We start from the raw sequence: 20,338 nt of genomic DNA, 5'->3' as shown, positions 1-20,338 counted from the left end.
AGGGTAGCCATGTGTATAGCTCAAGCATGCTAAACAAATAGGTTGTTGGAGAACTGAGTTTTATCAAAGTAAGACCAGACCCGTCTCTTAAACGGAGACTAAATCAAATCAAACCAATGTTAAAACATTTTCATGCCTGGCTACGAAAAGTCTATGAAATTGAAATGCCTGCTGATTATATCAGATTCAAGGTAGCAAGGCAAGTAGTGTTAGACCAACATGGGTTTTTCAATGGGCCAATATCGAGAGGAACAGGGTGGTCGAAATAATGCTGATATAAACACACTACAGATTAATAAAGCTAATTTTTTTCCAGTATTTACTCAATTCACACAAAAAAAAGTAAAAACAAAACAAAATGTGTCTCATCTATCAGTAGATTTTGGAAATGACAATAAGCGAAACTACCATTTCTATTAATCGTCTGGTTAATACAACGGTCTATTACTAATCTAAGATATGAATGTTCAAAGCATAAGAGAGAAATTATTAACTGATCTAATCAGTTTCTGTTTCAAGTTCAAAGTGTAAAATTATAAAGGGGAAATATCATTATCATTTTGGGGATGCCCAGAATGTTAAAACATAAAACAGAAGAACTATGCAAACAACCCTCCATATAAAATGTCAGAATAATTCTAATTGTCTTGAGATATACAAGCATATCAAAAAGTGATGCACTAATCTCCCAAACAACTTAATTCAGAAGTGTTTACATAGTTATTTTATTTCTATCTCAGGCACATTGTTACTTTAGTAGAAGCAATCCTAAACTCGTGAACACAGGCCTGAAGAAACATGCAATGTGTTTTTGCATACATCTCTACGAGATAGTTGTAAGTGAATTATAAAATCATGTGAGACCAAACATTTCCATAATGCAAACCGTATTGAACACAAATCAGATGGGAATGAATGGAGAGATTGAGTGGTGTTAGATGAAGCACCACAGGCCTCCAGCCCTAAGCCCTGAGGTGTCCACTACTACGGCACAGGAATCCCAATCGAAGCGCGTGCACATACATCACTTACTCGAACAAATGAATCAAATTCACACAAAACGCTACGTGTGACAGACCCCGGTGACGTCACACGCCTCAGTCCAGCAAGTGTGAGTGACAGAAGAACCTCAGCTTTCAGACCAACCTACCTAACAGTAGTAGTCGATGAGTTGCTCTGTAGATCTGTTTGTCTTTCTGGAGCTGTTTCTCTATCTTTTTGTTAGCTTCTCTCTGGGCCTTCTCCTCATTTCGCTGGTCCTCAGTTTTACTGTTGCCCAAACAACCCATTTTCCCGAAAACCCAAGAAAAGTTTTGGGGTGGGGTGGTGGGGGGGAGGTGAATCTACCGTATGAATAAATGATCCAAATTCCTTGATTGGCCTCCGATCAGAACACTTTGATGGAAAACCGGGACATTTATACTTGTATGCACATGACTCCCCCTGGATTTATAGTTGATACGGGCAGGGGAGAGCACGGGGAAATATGAAAGCTATGGGTGACTAGTATTGGCGAGAATAGGTGCTGGTGAAAACACACTAGGCCAGCCTACAGACGGCCGAGTCCTGTCGAGCGCTTGCTGCTATAAAATATGAGATTTGTGTATGGATGTGCATCCAGCGAAGCCTTCGACGTTACATGAAGGATTTCGGCTTTCCCACGACGGCGATTTAGCACATTTCCCGTGGCGAATCCATGGTCGGTGTCCCGATATAACGACCGACTCCTATTAAAATCATGAATAGCTCCACAAAACGCGATTCTTTTCGGTATCTTGCTGTCGAATCCGTTCGCCGATGCAACGACACGGGCAGAACGAGATAGAAAGGGTGGCTACAAATTAAAAAAATAAATATTTCCACCAAAATGACGGCATGTGGATCATTCCGCCCAGCGCCGTGGCCGACATGAACCTTTTAACTCCGTTACGAAACGACGTTTGTCTGCGAGGAAAAATACGGTGGTGCTGCTGAAAATTTCCCCTCAGATTGACGCTATTTTCCCTCCTGTTCTGCTTATGGTGACTGATCGCTTTTTTTCGGCTTGTCCAAATCAAACGAGGCCCTTCGCCGTCTTCTCCGTTAACGTTACTGTAATTTGAATTTCTGCTCACATCCGTAGGCTTTGCTTTGACGCGAGCGGCGATCCTTAACGGTTCTTACAACCGCAGATGCAAATGTGACCGATTACGTCGATATTTCACCGGTTATCGCAGTCCGAGTCCGCTGTCAGGCTACGCTTTGTATCCCTCTTGAATTCGGGTGGTAGATCATGTGCATTTGGATACGTGAAGATAAATCCGAAACCACAACGACAACGATGGATCCCCTACGGACGGAGCGCGTTGAATCCCCAATTGTGGCGAATGAATCCTTTTCGAGGGTGTATTTTTAGCGATTATTTCCTTTTCTCAGTGAATTGTACATTGAGATAGAGAGAGCGTTGAAGAGATGGGTGGGGCAAACAGCTCTCATTGAACCCTGAGTACGGGCTAATCACATGACAGCCAGAAAACGTCAGCAAGCGGCGATTCTGCGGAGAAAAGGCGCCCTCTTTGAAGACATGAATCATACGTGATAAAGTTCGCGATTCACCCGATCCATCTTTGACTACTATTTACAGTTATCGCTGGTTATATGTGGGCAGTGCGATATACTCTTATGTTTAATGGATACGTTTCTGAACCACAGCTTCACCTTTAAATTATGTAAATGTGCGCATCTTGCATAGGATTGGGAACCGAGAACTGTTTCCGTTAAAAAAAAATGCCGGTGGCGAATAATAATTGTTAATGAATAATGGTTCTTGAACGTGCATTGTGCATCCGAGGCGGATGAAACGGTATTTAAATACTCTGACCAGTGTAGTTCGGTTCCCGAAAGGATGACTCTTATGAGTCGGTTCTTTGTATTGAATCACTAACATACAGCGCGACTAGTGCGTTATGATTCCCAAACGAATGACTCGGTTCTTCTTAGTGATTCAAACAATTATAAAATCGCACGCAGCACTTACTGAACGTGTACTAAAACGTAAACATAATATGTTTGCTGTAATTGTTGTAATCAGTGGCATTTTATAAATAAATAACATATTTTCAAAATTATTTTCATTTTTGGGGGGTCTGAATGTTTTTAATTCACTGCTCTTCTTTCAACGTAAAAAAATGATTAATATTTAATTAGTCAGCGTTTAGAAATTACAAAAAGAATGTTTGAATTGAAGTGTTCGTCCATTGTTAAAATGTGTCCATACATAAAACTGAGGACTTCCTATTTCAGTGAATGTTAATTAAAAATGTAATTGCTCATAGGAGCACAAAAGAGAGAATACGTTAGTTAGGGTAATTTTCTTAATATTGTGCAAACAATTGGAAGGTGTATTTTACAGCCACTGATTTAAGCATGATTGCAACAATATGCAACCAGAAGTAAAACCTGTTGCAAAGCCTTGTCACAACCAAAGGTGTCCAAACTCATGTTCATTTACATGGATTAAAGTGCTTTTATTACAATTAAAAGCTTCATACATCAGTATTTAGATTTTCCATTTCTAACTGAAAACGTTAAATACCCTTTGTGAAGATTTACTTGTGCAATATATGAAATTCTGAATCAACAAACCAAAATAAATACTATTTTGTATTTATTAATACAAATATTAATACAGAAATACTAAAACAATCTATGACACCACCATATATATCTTCTATTCTGACAATTAATGACAACATTCATTAGACTAAACAGGGGTGCGTTTCCCGAAAGAATCGTTAGCCAACTATGGTCGCAAGTTCCCTCGTTACCAATAGAGTTCAATGGACATTGCGATGAACTTGCGACCATATAGTTGGCCAACGATGCTTTCGGGAAACGCACCCCAGGATAGCAAGGACTTCTTAGGGGTTTAAAACAATGGCTACAATCTAAATTAAAACTTAATAAAATAGTCTAATTCAGGTTTTTCTCCAAAATGATTTTAATAAAAATTAGTCTGAGCATATGCAGAGTATTACTTTTTCTGTGTAAATATTACACATTACATTCATCAGACATGCTAGAAAGAAAATATACACTTGCATATATCTGGCAATAAACCTTATTTATACTTTATAAATTGGTTTGTGTATACACCCCATGCATTAGGTGTGAATTATAGTCTAGAGATACAGAGCTGTTTTTTTATTATTATTTTCCTTCAGCTAATAAAAGAAAAGACAAGGCACTGACATTTCATTCAAGCTATAGTAACAGCCTAAAGCCAAACATGTATCTGGTGCCTTAAGTCATACTTCAACTTTAAGTCATAGATTTTTCAAATATATTTATATTGTTCAAAACAAAGGCTTTAAATAGTGACATGATAACCAGAGAGTAAACCAAAGAATCATTGTGATGTCAACACATGAGATAAACTACTTTATGGCAGTGACCGAATTGGAAAATGACGTTTCATTGAGCTATTTTTCGACACACTGTGGTCTATTTTTGATCCCTTAATCTTTGTGTGGTGTTCGGGAGCAGAGACTAAACAGACTCATTTGGAAACAAAGTCTGGTTTTACAGTGAGGTTGTATTAAAAGTTAAAAATCAACACACGCCACCATCTTCAGTTTAAGTTCTTCAGTGGACACCCAATTAAATTCCATTCTGAGACTAAACCAAAGTTATCACCTTTAAATAAGGATGCATGATAAACTGATAATAATTCTTAGGTTTGGGTGATCTATCACCAGACGGTGGCAGCATTTCTCTAATATTTGATGTCCAGCAGACTAAAATGATTGTAATTTTAATGGTAAAAGACTGTACAAATGTAAAAACCTGTTAATAGGTTAACAGTAAGTTTCCTTACTATATACAGTGAAAACTGTAATAGATCAAACCTTACATTTGATGTAATTTTACAATAAAATACTCTTCAATTTAGATTTTGAAAGTGCATAATTTACAGTAAATTGACATTCCCATAATTCCCTGCGTGATACTTCACATTTGATGTATTTTCGTTGAAATAACGGTTTCTTAGTTTTTTCTAATCAGTTATGTGCATTAGGGTTTTATGGTACATCTAATGTTGTTAAATTAAATGTTTATTGCATTTTTTATGTCATGTCGGTTAGCATGATGGTGTTTAATATTTGTGTGAATTACACTGTGTATTTACTACCTAGTGGAAAAGCTGCTTGTGATGATCTTTGATTCGTCATGTGACTTTCTCATCACCATCTGTTTATGGTTGTTGTCAGTGTGTTATACAGGTACAAAACAGATATTAGTATAGGTTGGTATATTAACATTATATCAGTTAATGAAATAAATGTTTTACTGTAAATTTAAGTGAAATCTGTACAACCAAAAATGTTACTATCGTATTATTTATGGTAAATATTTTTTTTTTTACAGTTGACATTCCCAAATTTAAGCTTTTATTCACATATAAACATTCATGCTGTGGTAAACGGAAGCTCAACCAATGAGGTTCATTTTTGTTCATTCTCCTATTATTGCTTTATATGTGAATAAAGGCTTAAATAAAATCCATTTAAGGAGTCCAGTAAGGATAGACCAATATAGAGTGGTGCAGGTATGACTTCACTTTGTACGCGGAAGAGAGTTAGCATTTTAGCACTTCCGGTTCCATCGTCCTGAAGTCAAAGTGTTTTTTTAATGGCTGAAATAAGGCTCAACAAGCTCAAGACACTTTCACGTTTTATTCTATGACATAAAATACATCAGTGTTACCCCACTCGTGATTTTTTAAAGCTGTTACGTGTCTTGAATAAGGTGGTTGCTAATGCTAACAAGTAGCTAAATGGTACGGGGAGATTAAACGTCATCATGCTGAAAAGGAAAGCTCAGTCCGCTTTTACAGGCTCATTATGCTTATAATTGAGCTTTTATAAACTAGTCTAACTCAAAATTTCTGGGAAAATGTTTTCGAAAGCTAGTGATGGTGATGTTGAAGTCAAGCGACCATGGTGTAGTTTGTTTACAGCCCACCTTTAGCTTTTTACTTCTGGCGACTACATTCAGGCTTTAAAATTCATAAAAGTTGTGTTCATCTGTGAAAGTGATTTTGATGGACAAAATATGTAACTGTCATAAACTTTGTCATGTAACTGTTTTTTTGCGATAATCCAAAAGGCTATGGAAAAATCCTATTGGGTTTTTGTTGAGGGAACCAGTGTGATGCTAACCGCCGACTGGCCTACAAAGTGACGTCATTCCTGCACCACTATATCAGATAATATTTCTGTGGCCACATTTGCTCTGACATACTTTTCACTATCTACTATCTACTTCAAATTGAGGTTAAAATTACATCTTTTAAACGCTGTGGGTGATCTTCCTTGAAGGGGGTTCGATTGCAACTGTGTCTGTTTTATGTCTTGTTTTCTATTTATTTTCTACATATATTTTTTTATTTACATATATTTACTTTATGTACTGATGTCGTTTGTGATTGTAATGCACTTTGGGCAACCTGTGTTGTATTAAACTGTGCTATACAAGAATAAGAAAGAAAGAAAGAAAGAAAGAAAGAAAGAAAGAAAGAAAGAAAGAAAGAAAGAAAGAAAGAAAGAAAGAAAGAAAGAAAGAAAGAAAGAGAAAGATACTGAGATGTGGTGCAACAACAACTTTAATTCTGGCTCCAACAGCTTTCTCAATGGAAGGGATGCACCGATATGAAAATTTTGGCCGATACCAATATTTCTTTATATTTGAAAGCCGATAACCGATATATCGGCCGATAAATCTAAATCCAAAGTTTTAGATAATTTTGAGAGCCTGATTACAAAAACAAAAGTCTCACCATTAAAAACCATGCCCCAAACACACAATTATAATGTTCTCATCTCATGATAATTTTACGTAGCCGATATGACAGACTTGTTTCACTTTACTGTATTTTCCTGCTTTGAAGTGATTTCAATCATATTTCAAGCAATTCAAAACCATCATGGTGAACAGTGCACATCTGAAGTGTTTCAGCTGAAGGAAATAATCCATTATTTATCGGCTTTAATATATCAGCCAAATTTTCTTACCAGGCCGATAACGATAACATTAAAAATGAACATATCAGCCGATACCGATAAGGTGGCCGATATATCGTGCATCCCTACATTCTGATTTCATTTCAGAGAATTTTATTGTGTAAAATAAATGTTTTTCTTTGTCTCATTTGCCAAAATTACTTATTTATTATTAATTAATGAATTGTATTATTTATTATTCTTGTTTTATTTGCCATAATTAACTTGTATAATGCATGATTCTGCCTTTATTTTGTATATATTGTGTAATATTTTGTTCACAAAATGAACTGAACAGAACGTGTGCTTGACATGTGTATACAAAGACATGAGTTTTTGTAGCTCACTGAAAAAGTAGAACGAAAAATGTTTTGCTTACTCAATATTTAACAAAATTCTTACTCTTTTTGAAGAAAAAATGAGTAGCGTTTGGGTCGCCCAGAAGTGTGTATGTGATGTTCTTGTCCCTCCTATGGGTTTTTTAGCCCGTTTTTCCATTGGACAGTAGCACTGTTACACAATGAGGTTTAATACAGTCAAACCTTTAACTCAGGACCCATTTGTTTAACATTACATAAGACAGTCCCTTTCAAAGAAAGCGGTAATTCTTGGAATTAGTCGCATTCTCCTTGTCTATTGTTATATTAAGAACTGCATGCCTTCCTCAAGATGTTAAGATCCACTGAGACTAGCAGTGATAAAGTTTGGGCATGCATTATGAACGATTTGGCTTAATTTAGTTGTTTGTAGCCAGAGGTTAACAGCCACAGACTCTATTAAAAACTGGATGTGGTATGTGTTGAATGTTTTTTCTATTTCATCCTTCATGAGAGGATGTGATTCTGTTAAAGTGAGCAATAACACCATGCAATCAGTTAAACTAAGATATTACTCTTGTGGGCTTGCAGCTGCGAGCAGTGAGTTCCAGCTTCAACAACAGAGACAGCAGTCAAAAGTGGCCACATCAAAAGACTTAAGCTACAAAAATTTTAATTGAGGTTGATTCTGCATTAAAACGACAAATTATTATTAAAGCCCAAAAGCAGAAAGAAGGCATTCTATTGACACACTTCATAACCACACTTCCTTTTTAGACGAGCACACATATCACACAAACACTTCTAGCCAAGCCTAATAAAACACAAACACACAGATCGTTTTCCAACATTCTAAGGTTGCAACAATCAGCTTTGTATGTGTGTGTCATCTGTTTTTGAACCGAGCGCCCGCATGACTAGAGTATTTTGGTCACAGTGCTTAACAGTTTCTTCGTTTGTGTCGTCGGGCTGCCCTCCTTTTCTTGTGTAACTTGTTAATAAAAAGAAGAACAGCTCTCATAAAGGTAGCGGCATATGAGGCCTTGTGTAATACTACTTTATCATACCATGCATGGCTGCTCTAACGCTGTTTACACCTCCAGTAAGTAAAGCCAAGGGGGGAAATCCAAGAATTCAACGAGTTTTAGAAAAAAAAAAAAAATGAGGCATTGATGCTAGGAATTTCTTGGGACTCATAACACACCTTTAAATATAGAATCAAGACGTATTCCAGTCGGATGGGCATAAATACGTCGCATCTTTTGGTTTGCAGAAGATATTCGGTGGCACTTGGTTTTTATCCAAAGAGGAAGTTAAGCCACGCGACTACTGCAGAAGTAGGCGGAAGAGGAAAAAATAAATAAAATGTATATGCCAGAAGAATAGCACTGCAGTTTCAGAAAATAAAATGGTCTACGGGAAAACATTTTCACTTCACCTTTGTACAATTTTAGACTAGAATCAGCAGAATGTCTAGATGTACCAGTATGTTCTGCAAAAAGATTATTGAGTTTTTTTAGTCATAGTCTAATTGACTCTATAATTGTTTTACTCTTTGCACACACACACACACACACAACAAGTAGGGCCAGTTTATCTGCCACAGATTAGATCTTGACCAGATGTTTTCACTGTTATGACGGTTCATGAGAACCATGTTTAATCCGAGTTAAAGTGCTCAGTCCGTATGAAACTCAAAATTACTTTAAATGCTCTTTTTGCACTATATAGACTTTAGAGAACATATTCAGAATAGTGGTCAATTAATATGCATTATTCGGTGAAAATCCCAAAACCAGGATGACTAGTTTCCACCAGAACCACCACACTTTCCATGGACAGAGAAACAAAAAGGACCTGAAACTTTAAAAACAAGTAGTCAGAGGGTAACACAAATTTTCACATGGTTTGACGCTATTTTTGAACAACTCCTCCTCTAATGCATAAAAGGTTATGGGCAACATTAACTGAAAAGGAATGCATTGATGCAACTTGTGAATTCCACTAAAATAGTATATTATCTGGATCCCTTTAGCATTATTTCGCACTCGATGACTGTGACAAACTAATTCTAACATCATTCTAATATTGTATACTAATTAGAATGGATAGTATGAAAATTAGGATGTGTCTATGTGGAATTTTAAACATACAAGTATTTTATGAAAGTGACCATTATAATGGGGTAATCAAATGCAGGCTAATTTAATTAGTTTGTGCTTTTGTTTTTATTTTCATTTTTAGTCAATTTAAAAACAAAAGCATTATTTTTGTTTTTAGATTTTAATGTTACAATGTTAGAATGAAATGTGATTTTAACCACCTTTTTGCACATAATATATTGCATAGCCTACATTACATTCGCTATATTTGTTTCCATATTCTTCAATATCAACATTGTTTGTAGGATATCATTGGGCAGGATGTGAATTTTTTTTGGGAATAAATACAGATTTTCTTTATCCAAATAGAAAAACGTAGAAAGTACAGAGATATACATCGTATATCGCCATTTAACCAAAAAATACTGAGATATGATTTTTTTGGCTATATCGCCCAGCCCTAGTCCAATATTTTAAGTTTGCTTAAAAAAAAATTCTGGTTATTTGCTTATGTCTTCATAAAACAGGAGACAAAAGGAGTGGAACAAGGAGTAACTTCATAAAACACTTGATTTGGAATAAACTCCACCCACAAGAATTACAAAACTACATCTACGATTTAGACAACATTACAAACTGAAGAATCAATGTAAGTGATGGAATAAAAATAAAAGCTTCGCGTTTCTGCGTTTAAACCCTCTGGCTTGCCTAGCTTGCATCTGCATATCCATAAGCGTATTACTGTAAATGCATTTTCTGTTTGTTTTTTTAATTCTCTGGTAATCAACAGCAGGCCACAGATGCTCTCCATAGATGCTTGTATTTAACTCTTTTTAGTCACGATGCCCTGCAACAATATGTACGTTGTATTAGGTCTAAATGATGAAGAGAGTAAAAAGAGTAAAGTAAATTTAATATTTTATTTTTTTATAATTTTAAAATGTATGCAATACATATCAATGAACAGATTACATACACTGTAAAAAAAAAAGTTGTTGCCTTAAATTTTTTAAGTACAATCAACTTGGAAAGTCATTTCAACTTAAATTACATTACACTGGCTTAAAAAAAATAGTTGAATCTAGTATGTTGCTTATAAAAAAAAGTTAAAAATTGCTACACTTATTTTGATGAGTTAAATCATAACTTATCGATCATATAATTTTTTACAATATACAGTAGGTCTATGTCAAAATTATCGAATGTTACACTGTATGTCTGTTACATACAGTGGAGAAGGTCAACTCCCTAAAGTGATACAGGCCAAAATCCCAACTTTGATGCATTTAATACTAGTTTTTATCTTGTGCTAATTTTGTTTTAGACACACAAAAATCCCGCCCCTAATATCGCCAATGCTTATAAAACTACTACAGTATTAAGGTTGAAATGATGGTTACCATGGTAACGTGTTTTAAGGGGCCAGCCACAAACTTTGCGTTAGCTGCATCACCATCATCAGCTTGCTCTTATTTACCTCGACAAGTAGTCGCACCATCCCAGAAACTCGTCTCTTACCTAATAACAGCAGCCTGTGCGTTTGCTTGTACTCTCTCTTCTCAGCTTTCAGGCTCTTGTCAATGTTTCGACTCCGCTTATTCTCCGCTTTGACCCGCGCCCTCTCCTCCTCTCGCCGCCGTTCCCGGAGCTGCGGGTCACAACTGTCCGAATGGCCGGACTCGGCATCTATCCCGGGGTTCGCACCGGTCCGTCCGCCGGTGTATGTGATGGTCGAATGTGATAACCTAGATCTGAAGCTGTGACACATCCCCATGGCCAATGCTGGGATCGAACCGGGAGGTGATTAACATCCGAATGGACTAACGTTTGTCTTGTAGGATAAGAACACCATGATGATGATGATGATGATGATGATGGATATCCAGGTCAGGTGGAGAGAAGGCTCGCTATTCCCTTACAGCCTTATCGCTCAGGCTTTCCAAAGGTGTCAGTTAGCCTCATCGGATTTTCCCTCGGGTTCTGATATTTACGAGTGGACAGGAGTGAACTTTGACCTGACACGCATAGCGTACTTTTCACTGTTTGTTATTCTTGCTCTACTGTTTCTGGACCCCGCTCCAAGTCCCTCCTTGTCCGCCGGAGCTCTCGCGTGCTGATCTGAGATCAGTTCTCTCTGCCGTAACTTTCGCACAGCGTTAAATTTCCACGAGCAGCAGGGGGAGTCACTCACTCCGTGACGTTGTTTAAATATGTGTGGCTTCACAGATTATTTTAAGGGAGATGGAAAAACTTTTTCTTAATTAATTACATCATATTATAATTGTGATTAAATTACGTAAACATAGAAATAAATATGTATATAAATTCCTTATTGAACTTACACTTATTGAGTGAAACGTTGTATTTATTTCAATTATTCCCCCCTGGCGGTAATATTATCTTGGTTGTTATTCTTGTTGTATAATGTTGTTGTTCATTGTCAATAAAAAAAAAGGTCAATCAGTGACGTCACGTGGAAAAATGCAATCAGAATTTTACAGTTGTGTAAACGATTTATTCCCTTTATCTATTTATAATTGTATTATATAATTGTTATTATTAATATTTATTTTTAATTTTGTTATAAACTATTTTATTGTATTCTATTTTATATTGTTTTATAGGCTAATGTAAATTGTTATTACGAACGATAGATAGATAGATAGATAGATAGATAGATAGATAGATAGATAGATAGATAGATACCAAAAAAAAAAAAAATCTATAACATGACTCAGTAAACATCCTGTATGTAGAGGGTCAAAAAAATGTAAGTTGTAATAATAATAACCTGTAGGTGGCGCTATTGTACACCATCATGCAAGTTCATGACAAACTTGACAGAAAGCATCATAAATAGAAGCATACTCGTTCAGACTGAGTGCATACGTGTGTGTGTGTGTGTGTGTGTGTGTGTGTGTGTGTGTGTGTGTGTGTGTGTGTGTGTGTGTGTGTGTGTGTGTGTGTGTGGACAGATGTCACGTGGAATGAAATAGTCTGAATAAAATACTGAATATATAAAAGTGAAGCTGACTCTCTTGCCCTTCATCGCTTGCTTTCTCTCATTCCCCCTCTTGTTGCTCTTTCTGTTTGATTTCCCTTACTAATAAAATGACCTGAAATTATGAAAGACCTCATTGTAACTACAGATCAGACACAGTTTGAACAAACACCACATGCAGCACTTTGCTTAATAAATGACCGCTCTTCTGTTTCTTGGAAGGTTGAATAACTCGCACAATAGCTTGCCTTCTGTTCTTAATCTGGTCTACAACATGCCTCATGAATTGACATTATCTAATACAACAGCGCCTTCGCTTCACACTTTCCTTTGACTTTGAGTCTTTTGAACAACTTAGTACATGTGGTTTATCTTAACTTATATTATTTATGGTTGTTTGGATATTGACAGTCAAGAATCTTCTTAATGAATGATTGAAAGATGAATTACTGAGTTCATGGGTAAAAATAAAATAAAAAGTTCTTGTGAAAACGACTTTGTGCACAACAGTGGCATCTGTTGGTAAAATATAAATCTGCATGTATGCTGGCCTCCAAATTACAATTCCAGACCAATAAGATGTATATATATATATATATATAAATATATAAATATACTGTACAGAAATGCCAACTTCAACTGTATAAACTGTAACTCTTGTGGCAGGAAACACTGAGACAATGAGCATGTGGTCTGTCTCTCGGACGGTCTGTCACTGCATTGCGACTGATAGGGCCTGCAAGAGTCTTATCATGAAAGCCAGAGACAGTGACTGGTCGAAGCTCATGATGATAGGACTTTGCATCCTGCATTTTACATATTACAATGTTTAAACGACTTTAAAAACTTAATAAATACATAAGTATTTGGTCATTCATAGTGTGTTAAACTTTGACCCTACAACACAGTTGTTCTTCACTGAAAAGCAACAGTCTCTTCTGCTGGTTTGCTATTTCAGTGTCACAATGACTAGCACGTTATGTGGCATATGGGTGACTCCCTCTTAATGATGTCATCAGTGGTATTACACACACAGTGGGCACCTCAGACTCACGGTCAAGGCTATTCCTGCTCTTTCAGCTTGCCTTATTCATCATTATGCGTGAGATTGTTCATCTACAGATCGGACAGTGTGGGAATCAGATCGGCTCTAAGGTGCGATGGCTCAAAATTTGTATTTTTGTGTATACTTTTATGATTAGTAGCTGTTTTACCATCTTCAACTTAATCAAAGATAATCATATGCATGCTTAACAGACAATTGAGCATACATTTCTTTATTATGAGTATTTATTTGTAGTTTATTTATTAGTTTGTTTTTCTCATACGATTCTTTTATTATTGTTGTACTTTTTTTTTGGAGTTTACTGCCATTTTGAACAGTATTCTGCTAATGGCTAAATATTGCAGCAATGGCTTCAGTTATAAGCTATAGCAAAAACTTTTTTGTACTACTTAAAATGTATTTTTAAATTGAATAAATATTTGAATTTATGATACGTGCGGTCATAGGGTGTCCACCCTAGTGTGGTCTACTGTAAGATAAGAGACAGAGCCTCCTCTGACGGGCTAGGCCTTCTTTATCATAGAAATGGCCTGTGAATTTCAGAGTGATAGATGCAGTAGAATTGTAGTTTAAACTCAACACATAAGTCAGTTGTTGAATGTCTTGACTGTTTTTGTCTTTTGAAATCTAAGGTTTCCTTCAGTACTGAAGATATCAGTTTGATCAGGTCAAAATGTAATAAATGGGAGAAAATATGATGACTAAGTTTCAAGCTAAAAAATGGTTCAATGTGTTCGCAGTTCTGGGAGGTGATCAGTGAAGAACATGGTATTAACAGAGCAGGAACATATGAGGGCGACATGGACCTTCAGCTGCAGAGGATCAATGTGTACTTCAGTGAAGCACATGGTATGCAGACCTACACATTACCATATTATCTTAAAATACGTCTGTGCCATTGTTTTGTCTGAAGATGCATACCAGTAATGTTTTTTTCCCCATAAGGCACATTTCTGTCAGGACCACTATCGTCAAATACGATTGGCAATTGCACACAGTTAGGATTGGCGGTATGGTTCTGTTCTGGGCAAGAACTCCCTGTGCATATGCAGCCTAGCATGTATAAGAGCAGGGAGAGCAGCGATAACCCCCCTTAGGGGAAACAGAACAGAACCAACATGAATGTATTGCAGATATCATCAATTCAAGATTTTAAAGTACAACATAATTCGAGAATTTATTCTGATTCAAGGGGAATCAGAATGCCAAATCCTGACTGGACGAGAGGAGGAGCTGGGGAGGGAGGAGGGTAATTAGCTCCTGAGAAACGCGATAGCTGCTGATAATACTGAAGGAGCTTATATATGAATACAGTGATAGGCGTCGATAGGTAGACATGGATCAGCTGAGTGTCAGCTGATGTGAGCTTGACTAACGTGACCTGCCAGAAATGACGCTACGCTTACTTTGTAAAAGCTACTTAAATGCCCTAATTATACTAAAGTCTAATCCTGGCTTAATCTAAACCCTCTCTGTGAAATCAGGCCTACATGTTTCTGTTTGTATTCAGTGGTTACTAAAAGGTTTTTTTTAATCAACTGCAATGACATTCATACATTTTTAGTGCATAAATAAATGTCTGTATTATATAACATATTATATGTGTGTAACATTAAGACTAGTATTGGGTTGTATTGTGGGATTTTATTTTGTATTGCATTGCTTTTTTCTTGCAATCAGAGGCAATGCATCTCGTGCTCATTTAAATGCATTTTTGTTGTTACTGTAAATGGTGTGTTTTATATTGTAAGAACCATTCTCAGCTGTCTTTATCTGGTAAGTGGGGCAGTCTTGCAGTCGAGGTACACAGTAACTTCCTATAACAAAATTCTCAGTGACTGAGATGTTTCATTGCCTGTCAGGTGGCAAATATGTTCCAAGAGCATTGTTAGTGGACCTGGAGCCAGGCACTATGGACAGCGTGAGGAGCAGCCTCATAGGACAGCTCTTCAGACCGGATAATTTTATACACGGTGAGTCAATATTCATCTACAATATGACCACAATTTAAGTAACCACCACTTAACTCAAACTCTAAAATCGATTGACAGAAGAGTTGATTCAGGAACCTTTTAACCTGGCACCATAACGTCATTCCTGATGCTGTTTTCTCTCTGTAAATATAAAGGCAGTTCTGGAGCTGGCAATAACTGGGCCAAAGGTCACTACACTGAGGGCGCAGAACTTGTGGAGCAGGTTGTGGATCGTGTCCGTAATGAAGCGGAGAGCTGCGACTGCTTGCAGGGGTTCCAGTTCGTCCACTCTCTAGGTGGTGGCACTGGTTCGGGAATGGGTACCTTGATTATCAATAAGATCCGAGAGGAGTACCCCGACCGCATCATGAATAGTTTCAGCATAATGCCCTCGCCGAAGGTCTCCGATACTGTAGTGGAGCCGTATAACGCGACCCTATCAGTTCACCAGCTGATTGAGAATACAGATGAGACGTTTTGTATTGATAACGAAGCGCTGTATGATATCTGCTTCCGCACTCTCAAGCTCACAACGCCAACTTATGGAGATCTCAACCACCTCGTATCCCTCACCATGAGCGGGGTCACAACCTCCCTCCGCTTCCCAGGTCAACTGAACGCTGACCTTCGGAAGTTGGCCGTCAATATGGTGCCCTTCCCGCGTCTCCATTTCTTCATGCCTGGTTTCGCTCCTCTCACAGCACGCGGTAGCCAACAATACAGTGCCCTAACGGTGCCCGAGCTCACCCAGCAGATGTTCGACGCCCGTAACATGATGACCGCGTGCGACCCGCGTCGAGGACGCTATCTGACAGTGGCGGGCATTTTCCGTGGACGCATGTCCACTAAGGAGGTTGATGAGCAGATGCTCGCCATTCAGCAGAAGAACAGCAATTACTTCGTGGATTGGATCCCTCACAACGTCAAAGTCGTTGTTTGTGATATCCCGCCACGAGGCCTCAAAATGGCCTCCACATTCATCGGAAACAACACCGCCATCCAGGAGATATTCAAGCGCATAGGGGAGCAGTTTTCGCTCATGTTCCGACGCAAGGCCTTCCTGCATTGGTACACGGGGGAGGGCATGGATGAGCTGGAGTTCACGGAGGCGGAGAGCAACATGAATGATCTGGTTTCAGAATACCAGCAATATCAGGATGCCACAGCCGATATGGATTACGACGCAGAAGATGAAGTGACAGAAGAGGAGGGTCTGCCATCAACAGTACACAGCACTCGAGTAGAGATTGAGACTGAGGCGGTCGCTGAAACTTCTGACAGCGAATGACGCGAGGGCTTTAGTGAATATGGCATGAGTGGATGTGATTGTGTCAAGAGTGAGATCATTCAGTGGCCACAAAAAGTATTTAGACACTTAAGATACCCTTAAAATGGATGTTATGAATTGCATTAGATATAGGGGCATCTGAACTTCAAATATGATAATCACAGTGTCATTTTGAACATCTCTTCAACATTTACAACCTGTTGAAATGTATTTTTGTTTTTATATTTTATGTAATTCAATGACACTGTTCCTCAAGTGTTCAAATACTATTTGGAGCCACTGTACATAGCAAACTGTGAAATATTTCTGATCTCCAGGAGAAAATTATGAATTACACATAAGACATAGAATAGATTCAAAATTCAAAAATAATTTTCTAATCTTTTAAATATTTTTTCAAGCAGATGTACACTACTGTTCAAAGGTTTGGGGTCAGTCAGATTTTTGTAATTTGTTAAAAGTCTCTTATGCTCTCCAAGGCCTCCTTTATTTGATTAAAAAAATACAGTAAACAGTAATAATGTGAATTTATTATAAATGTTGAAGAGAGTTGTACTGCTTAATATTTTTGTGGAAACCTTTGAAATTCAAATCTTTTGTAACATTATAAATGTAAACATTATAATTATAAACCTTTGATCAATTCAATGCATCCTTATTGAAAAAAAGTATTAATTAACTGAACCCAAACTAACAGTAGTGTATCGTATATTGTAAAGCTATATATATATATATATATATATATATATATATATACACACACAAAATGTTGATTGTATTGTCACTGGAGAACACAATACTATTTCTGTATGTCCTGTAATAATGAAAATCTAGACATTTAAGAGAAAGAAACTTAAAGTCAAAACTGGTTTTCATTTGTGTGGTGTAATGCTATATAGAGGCTTTTAAAATCTTCTGTATTTTTTTTTTAAATATTCAACAGGCTACATTTCTGTTTTTGTTACTTTTGCTCATCCTTTAATAAAAGCATGTTATTAATATAAAACAATTAAAATTAAAACAAAAAAATATATGTTTCTGCATAGTACTTCACTATTTATAATGCTAAGAACTTTTATTTTCATTTTCATTGTCAATTATGTCATGCACACATCAGTTTTCATTTATGAAAGAAAAAAATAGATTTTTTTTGGACACCAGTAAGCAACAAACTATTCAATTTAAGAGGTTTTACATAATGCAAACACTGTCATAATTTAATAAAATACTAAATACAATAATATCTGGAAATCCTGCTGCTTTTTATCACATTTCTAGTTGAACCTGATGTATACTGTAATACCCTCCTTGTATAGCCTGTGAAATATTAATTACATACAAAGAGCATGATAAGCCAAATCTGTCCACATCTTATGCCGAGAACATTTTACTAAAGCTTTAAATAACTACCACACAGCCAAGTGTGTGGACATTGTCAGTACTACTTACATATAACAAGCAAAACTGACATGATAAATTAAAAATAATGCACACATTTTGCCCAATGCACGCTTGCTCTTTAGACCAAGAACACACAGAGTGAAGACCGTTTAGTTTGAGACTCATAATTTATTATCAAAATAATACAGCTATTTTCATTCAATCAACATAACTGCGGGTCTTGTTGTAAATCCGACAGAGAATGTATATGGAGAAGTAGGGATTGCAGCGTGTAATTGCAGCTCCTATAAAAAAAAAAAAGCACAAAAGAACATCAATCATAACATATATCTTAGATAAAACATGGGACTAAAAAATTATGTCTAAATGGTCAGTTAATGCATCACTTTCTACAACAGTTCAGATAAACACTTGAATTGTAGGCATAAGGGACTCACATTATGCAGTCTTGATTTTAGTGACCTTCACATTGGTTTCTGCGTTTTTAAGAGCCTCGACTCTGATCTGTGGCTTCAGTGCTGCCCGCAGGACCCTGGCGCAGATAGCCGAGTACCTGATGTAACTGAAATGACAAAACAAACATTAGGTTACAGAATAACTAAAAAATATATATTTATATATGTGAATAATATATGTGAATTTTGATTCAAATTCAAAATGACACTACTAACGTACTACAGTCAAATGCATACTGTATAGCGCAAGGCCAAACCAAATTAACCATAGAACGTATGTTACAGCAATTAAAATGGAAAATACACAGCTTTTACGTTGTTTAATGTTAATGGTACCTCAGCCCTGCTTGTCTCCAGTAAGCGACCATTTTTCCGTGCAAATGTGTGTCTTTCGTCCGTCAAACGCTGCTGTACGATTTGATCAAGGACGAGGACAAGGCCTGTGCGTACACCGGAACTCACGTCATAAGCCAGCGTACAGTCGCATTGGCTGGCAAACCTGCCAATCATTTACTCTGACCACGGAGTACATTTTCAAAGCGAAAGAGTTACATTTTTGTGTAACAATATTTTTATTATAGTAAATAAAAACTGTAGATTTTTTAAATAAAAAAAGTTGATCCAGGTTTTGTGGCATTTAAAAATGATTTTTTTTAAAACTATTAGCGTGAAAAAAAAGTCCCACTCTCACTCTCTTTCTCTCGTTATATATAACATTTAATATAAAATTCAAACGTATTTTGAGTATACATATAATATTTAAACAATCGTATTTATTGTCCGATAATCCTACATAAATTAATCATTACCAGATATTTAATATGACATAAGAATTTATTTAAATCAGAAGGTTATTTTATTTAGTAGGTACGACCCGATTTGACGGATGGTTTTGTTGCAATTTGTTTGTGTAAGATTTCATAAAACCTGATTGTTCATACACTTATGACCTATCAATATTCTATTTAATAATAATAATAATAATAATAATACATGCTTTAAATAAATAAATAAAAATAATAATTTACATTAATCAAACCCTACATTATTGTTTAAAATCATGTATAAAATGTAGTAAATTTAGTTAAAAACATTTTATGTATATGGAACCTCCCTAGTATAATAAACGTATAATATGATTTTTCTTAAAACATGCCACCACCCATTTGTCAACAACGTGACATTTTTTTATTATTAGTGCCATAAACCAGAACAATACAATGAGACATATTCATTAAAAGTAAAACAATTAAAATAACTAAAGTAAAATATAATAAAATAAAACTGTGCAAGAGGACAAGGACAAAATTATAATAGACAAAAAGAAAAGGGTGCCACTTTATACGACAACAAACCTGCTTAAAATATTATAAGCTCTAATTGCCTTTTTACTTGTGCAATTACACGAAACAGAACAATAAAGCTCATCGAAATCATTTTTAAAGTAAGAAAAATTTAGTTTGGAATCAGACCATTTCATTTTATGAATTTGAAACGTTCCCATTAATATTAACAATTGTATGAAGTGTGCCTTATCTTTCTCAATTCCATGATCATTGAAGTTTATTATGTCAAATCCACCCAGCTGCAAAACAATGTTCAATTTAATCAAATGCTCCACATCAATCCAAAACATTAAGTATATTTTCTAATGTAGATATTTGAGACTCTTATTTTGTAAAATAGAACCATGGG

At 36.3% G+C, this 20,338-nt stretch overlaps 3 protein-coding genes across 4 annotated transcripts in view; 1 reads left to right on the top strand and 2 right to left on the bottom strand.

Annotated features, from left to right (window-relative positions):
• gnas (GNAS complex locus) overlaps positions 1-11,595 on the bottom strand; it is a 35,895-nt gene extending 24,300 nt beyond the window's left edge. Inside the window, exon 1 of one of the 2 annotated variants that reach the window (XM_084128165.1) lies at positions 10,978-11,595. In XM_084128165.1, coding sequence (XP_083984291.1) covers positions 10,978-11,233 — 256 coding nt within the window. In that variant the 5' untranslated portion in view covers positions 11,234-11,595. Of the gene's footprint in view, positions 1-1,150; positions 2,484-10,977 lie in introns of those variants that run through there. The other variant, XM_084128166.1, reaches the window with a different exon arrangement.
• A 1,889-nt stretch (positions 11,596-13,484) lies between these two features.
• tubb1 (tubulin, beta 1 class VI) lies at positions 13,485-17,448 on the top strand. Its single transcript, XM_084129645.1, has 4 exons — positions 13,485-13,615; positions 14,267-14,375; positions 15,389-15,499; positions 15,655-17,448. Exons 1-4 carry the CDS (start codon positions 13,559-13,561, stop codon positions 16,785-16,787), a joined length of 1,410 nt encoding a protein of 469 aa, XP_083985771.1. The 5' UTR covers positions 13,485-13,558; the 3' UTR covers positions 16,788-17,448.
• An 888-nt stretch (positions 17,449-18,336) lies between these two features.
• atp5f1e (ATP synthase F1 subunit epsilon) lies at positions 18,337-19,136 on the bottom strand. Its single transcript, XM_084129646.1, has 3 exons — positions 18,980-19,136; positions 18,626-18,750; positions 18,337-18,472 (listed from the first exon to the last, which is right to left on the bottom strand). Exons 1-2 carry the CDS (start codon positions 19,009-19,011, stop codon positions 18,627-18,629), a joined length of 156 nt encoding a protein of 51 aa, XP_083985772.1. The 5' UTR covers positions 19,012-19,136; the 3' UTR covers positions 18,337-18,472; position 18,626.
• Between the last annotated feature and the right edge of the window lie 1,202 nt (positions 19,137-20,338).

The sequence above is a fragment of the Abramis brama genome (genome assembly GCF_963993115.1).
Source record: "Abramis brama genome assembly, chromosome: 11".
NCBI classification, from domain to species: Eukaryota; Metazoa; Chordata; class Actinopteri; order Cypriniformes; family Leuciscidae; genus Abramis; species Abramis brama.
The sequence above is the reverse complement of the archived record's forward strand: the minus strand, read 5'-3'. Positions and strand labels throughout refer to the sequence as shown.

What these genes read in the sequence shown, in the direction of transcription:
- tubb1 (XM_084129645.1), top strand. Translation starts at nt 13,559, where the DNA reads ATGCGTGAGATTGTTCATCTACAGATCGGACAGTGTGGGAATCAGATC. An exon ending in GGAATCAGATCGGCTCTAAG is followed by an intron (nt 13,616 to 14,266) that starts GTGCGATGGCTC and finishes ATGTGTTCGCAG; the next exon opens with TTCTGGGAGGTGATCAGTGA. An exon ending in GTACTTCAGTGAAGCACATG is followed by an intron (nt 14,376 to 15,388) that starts GTATGCAGACCT and finishes ATTGCCTGTCAG; the next exon opens with GTGGCAAATATGTTCCAAGA.
- atp5f1e (XM_084129646.1), bottom strand. Translation starts at nt 19,011, where the DNA reads ATGGTCGCTTACTGGAGACAAGCAGGGCTGAG. An exon ending in TGGAGACAAGCAGGGCTGAG is followed by an intron (nt 18,751 to 18,979) that starts GTACCATTAACA and finishes TTGTCATTTCAG; the next exon opens with TTACATCAGGTACTCGGCTA.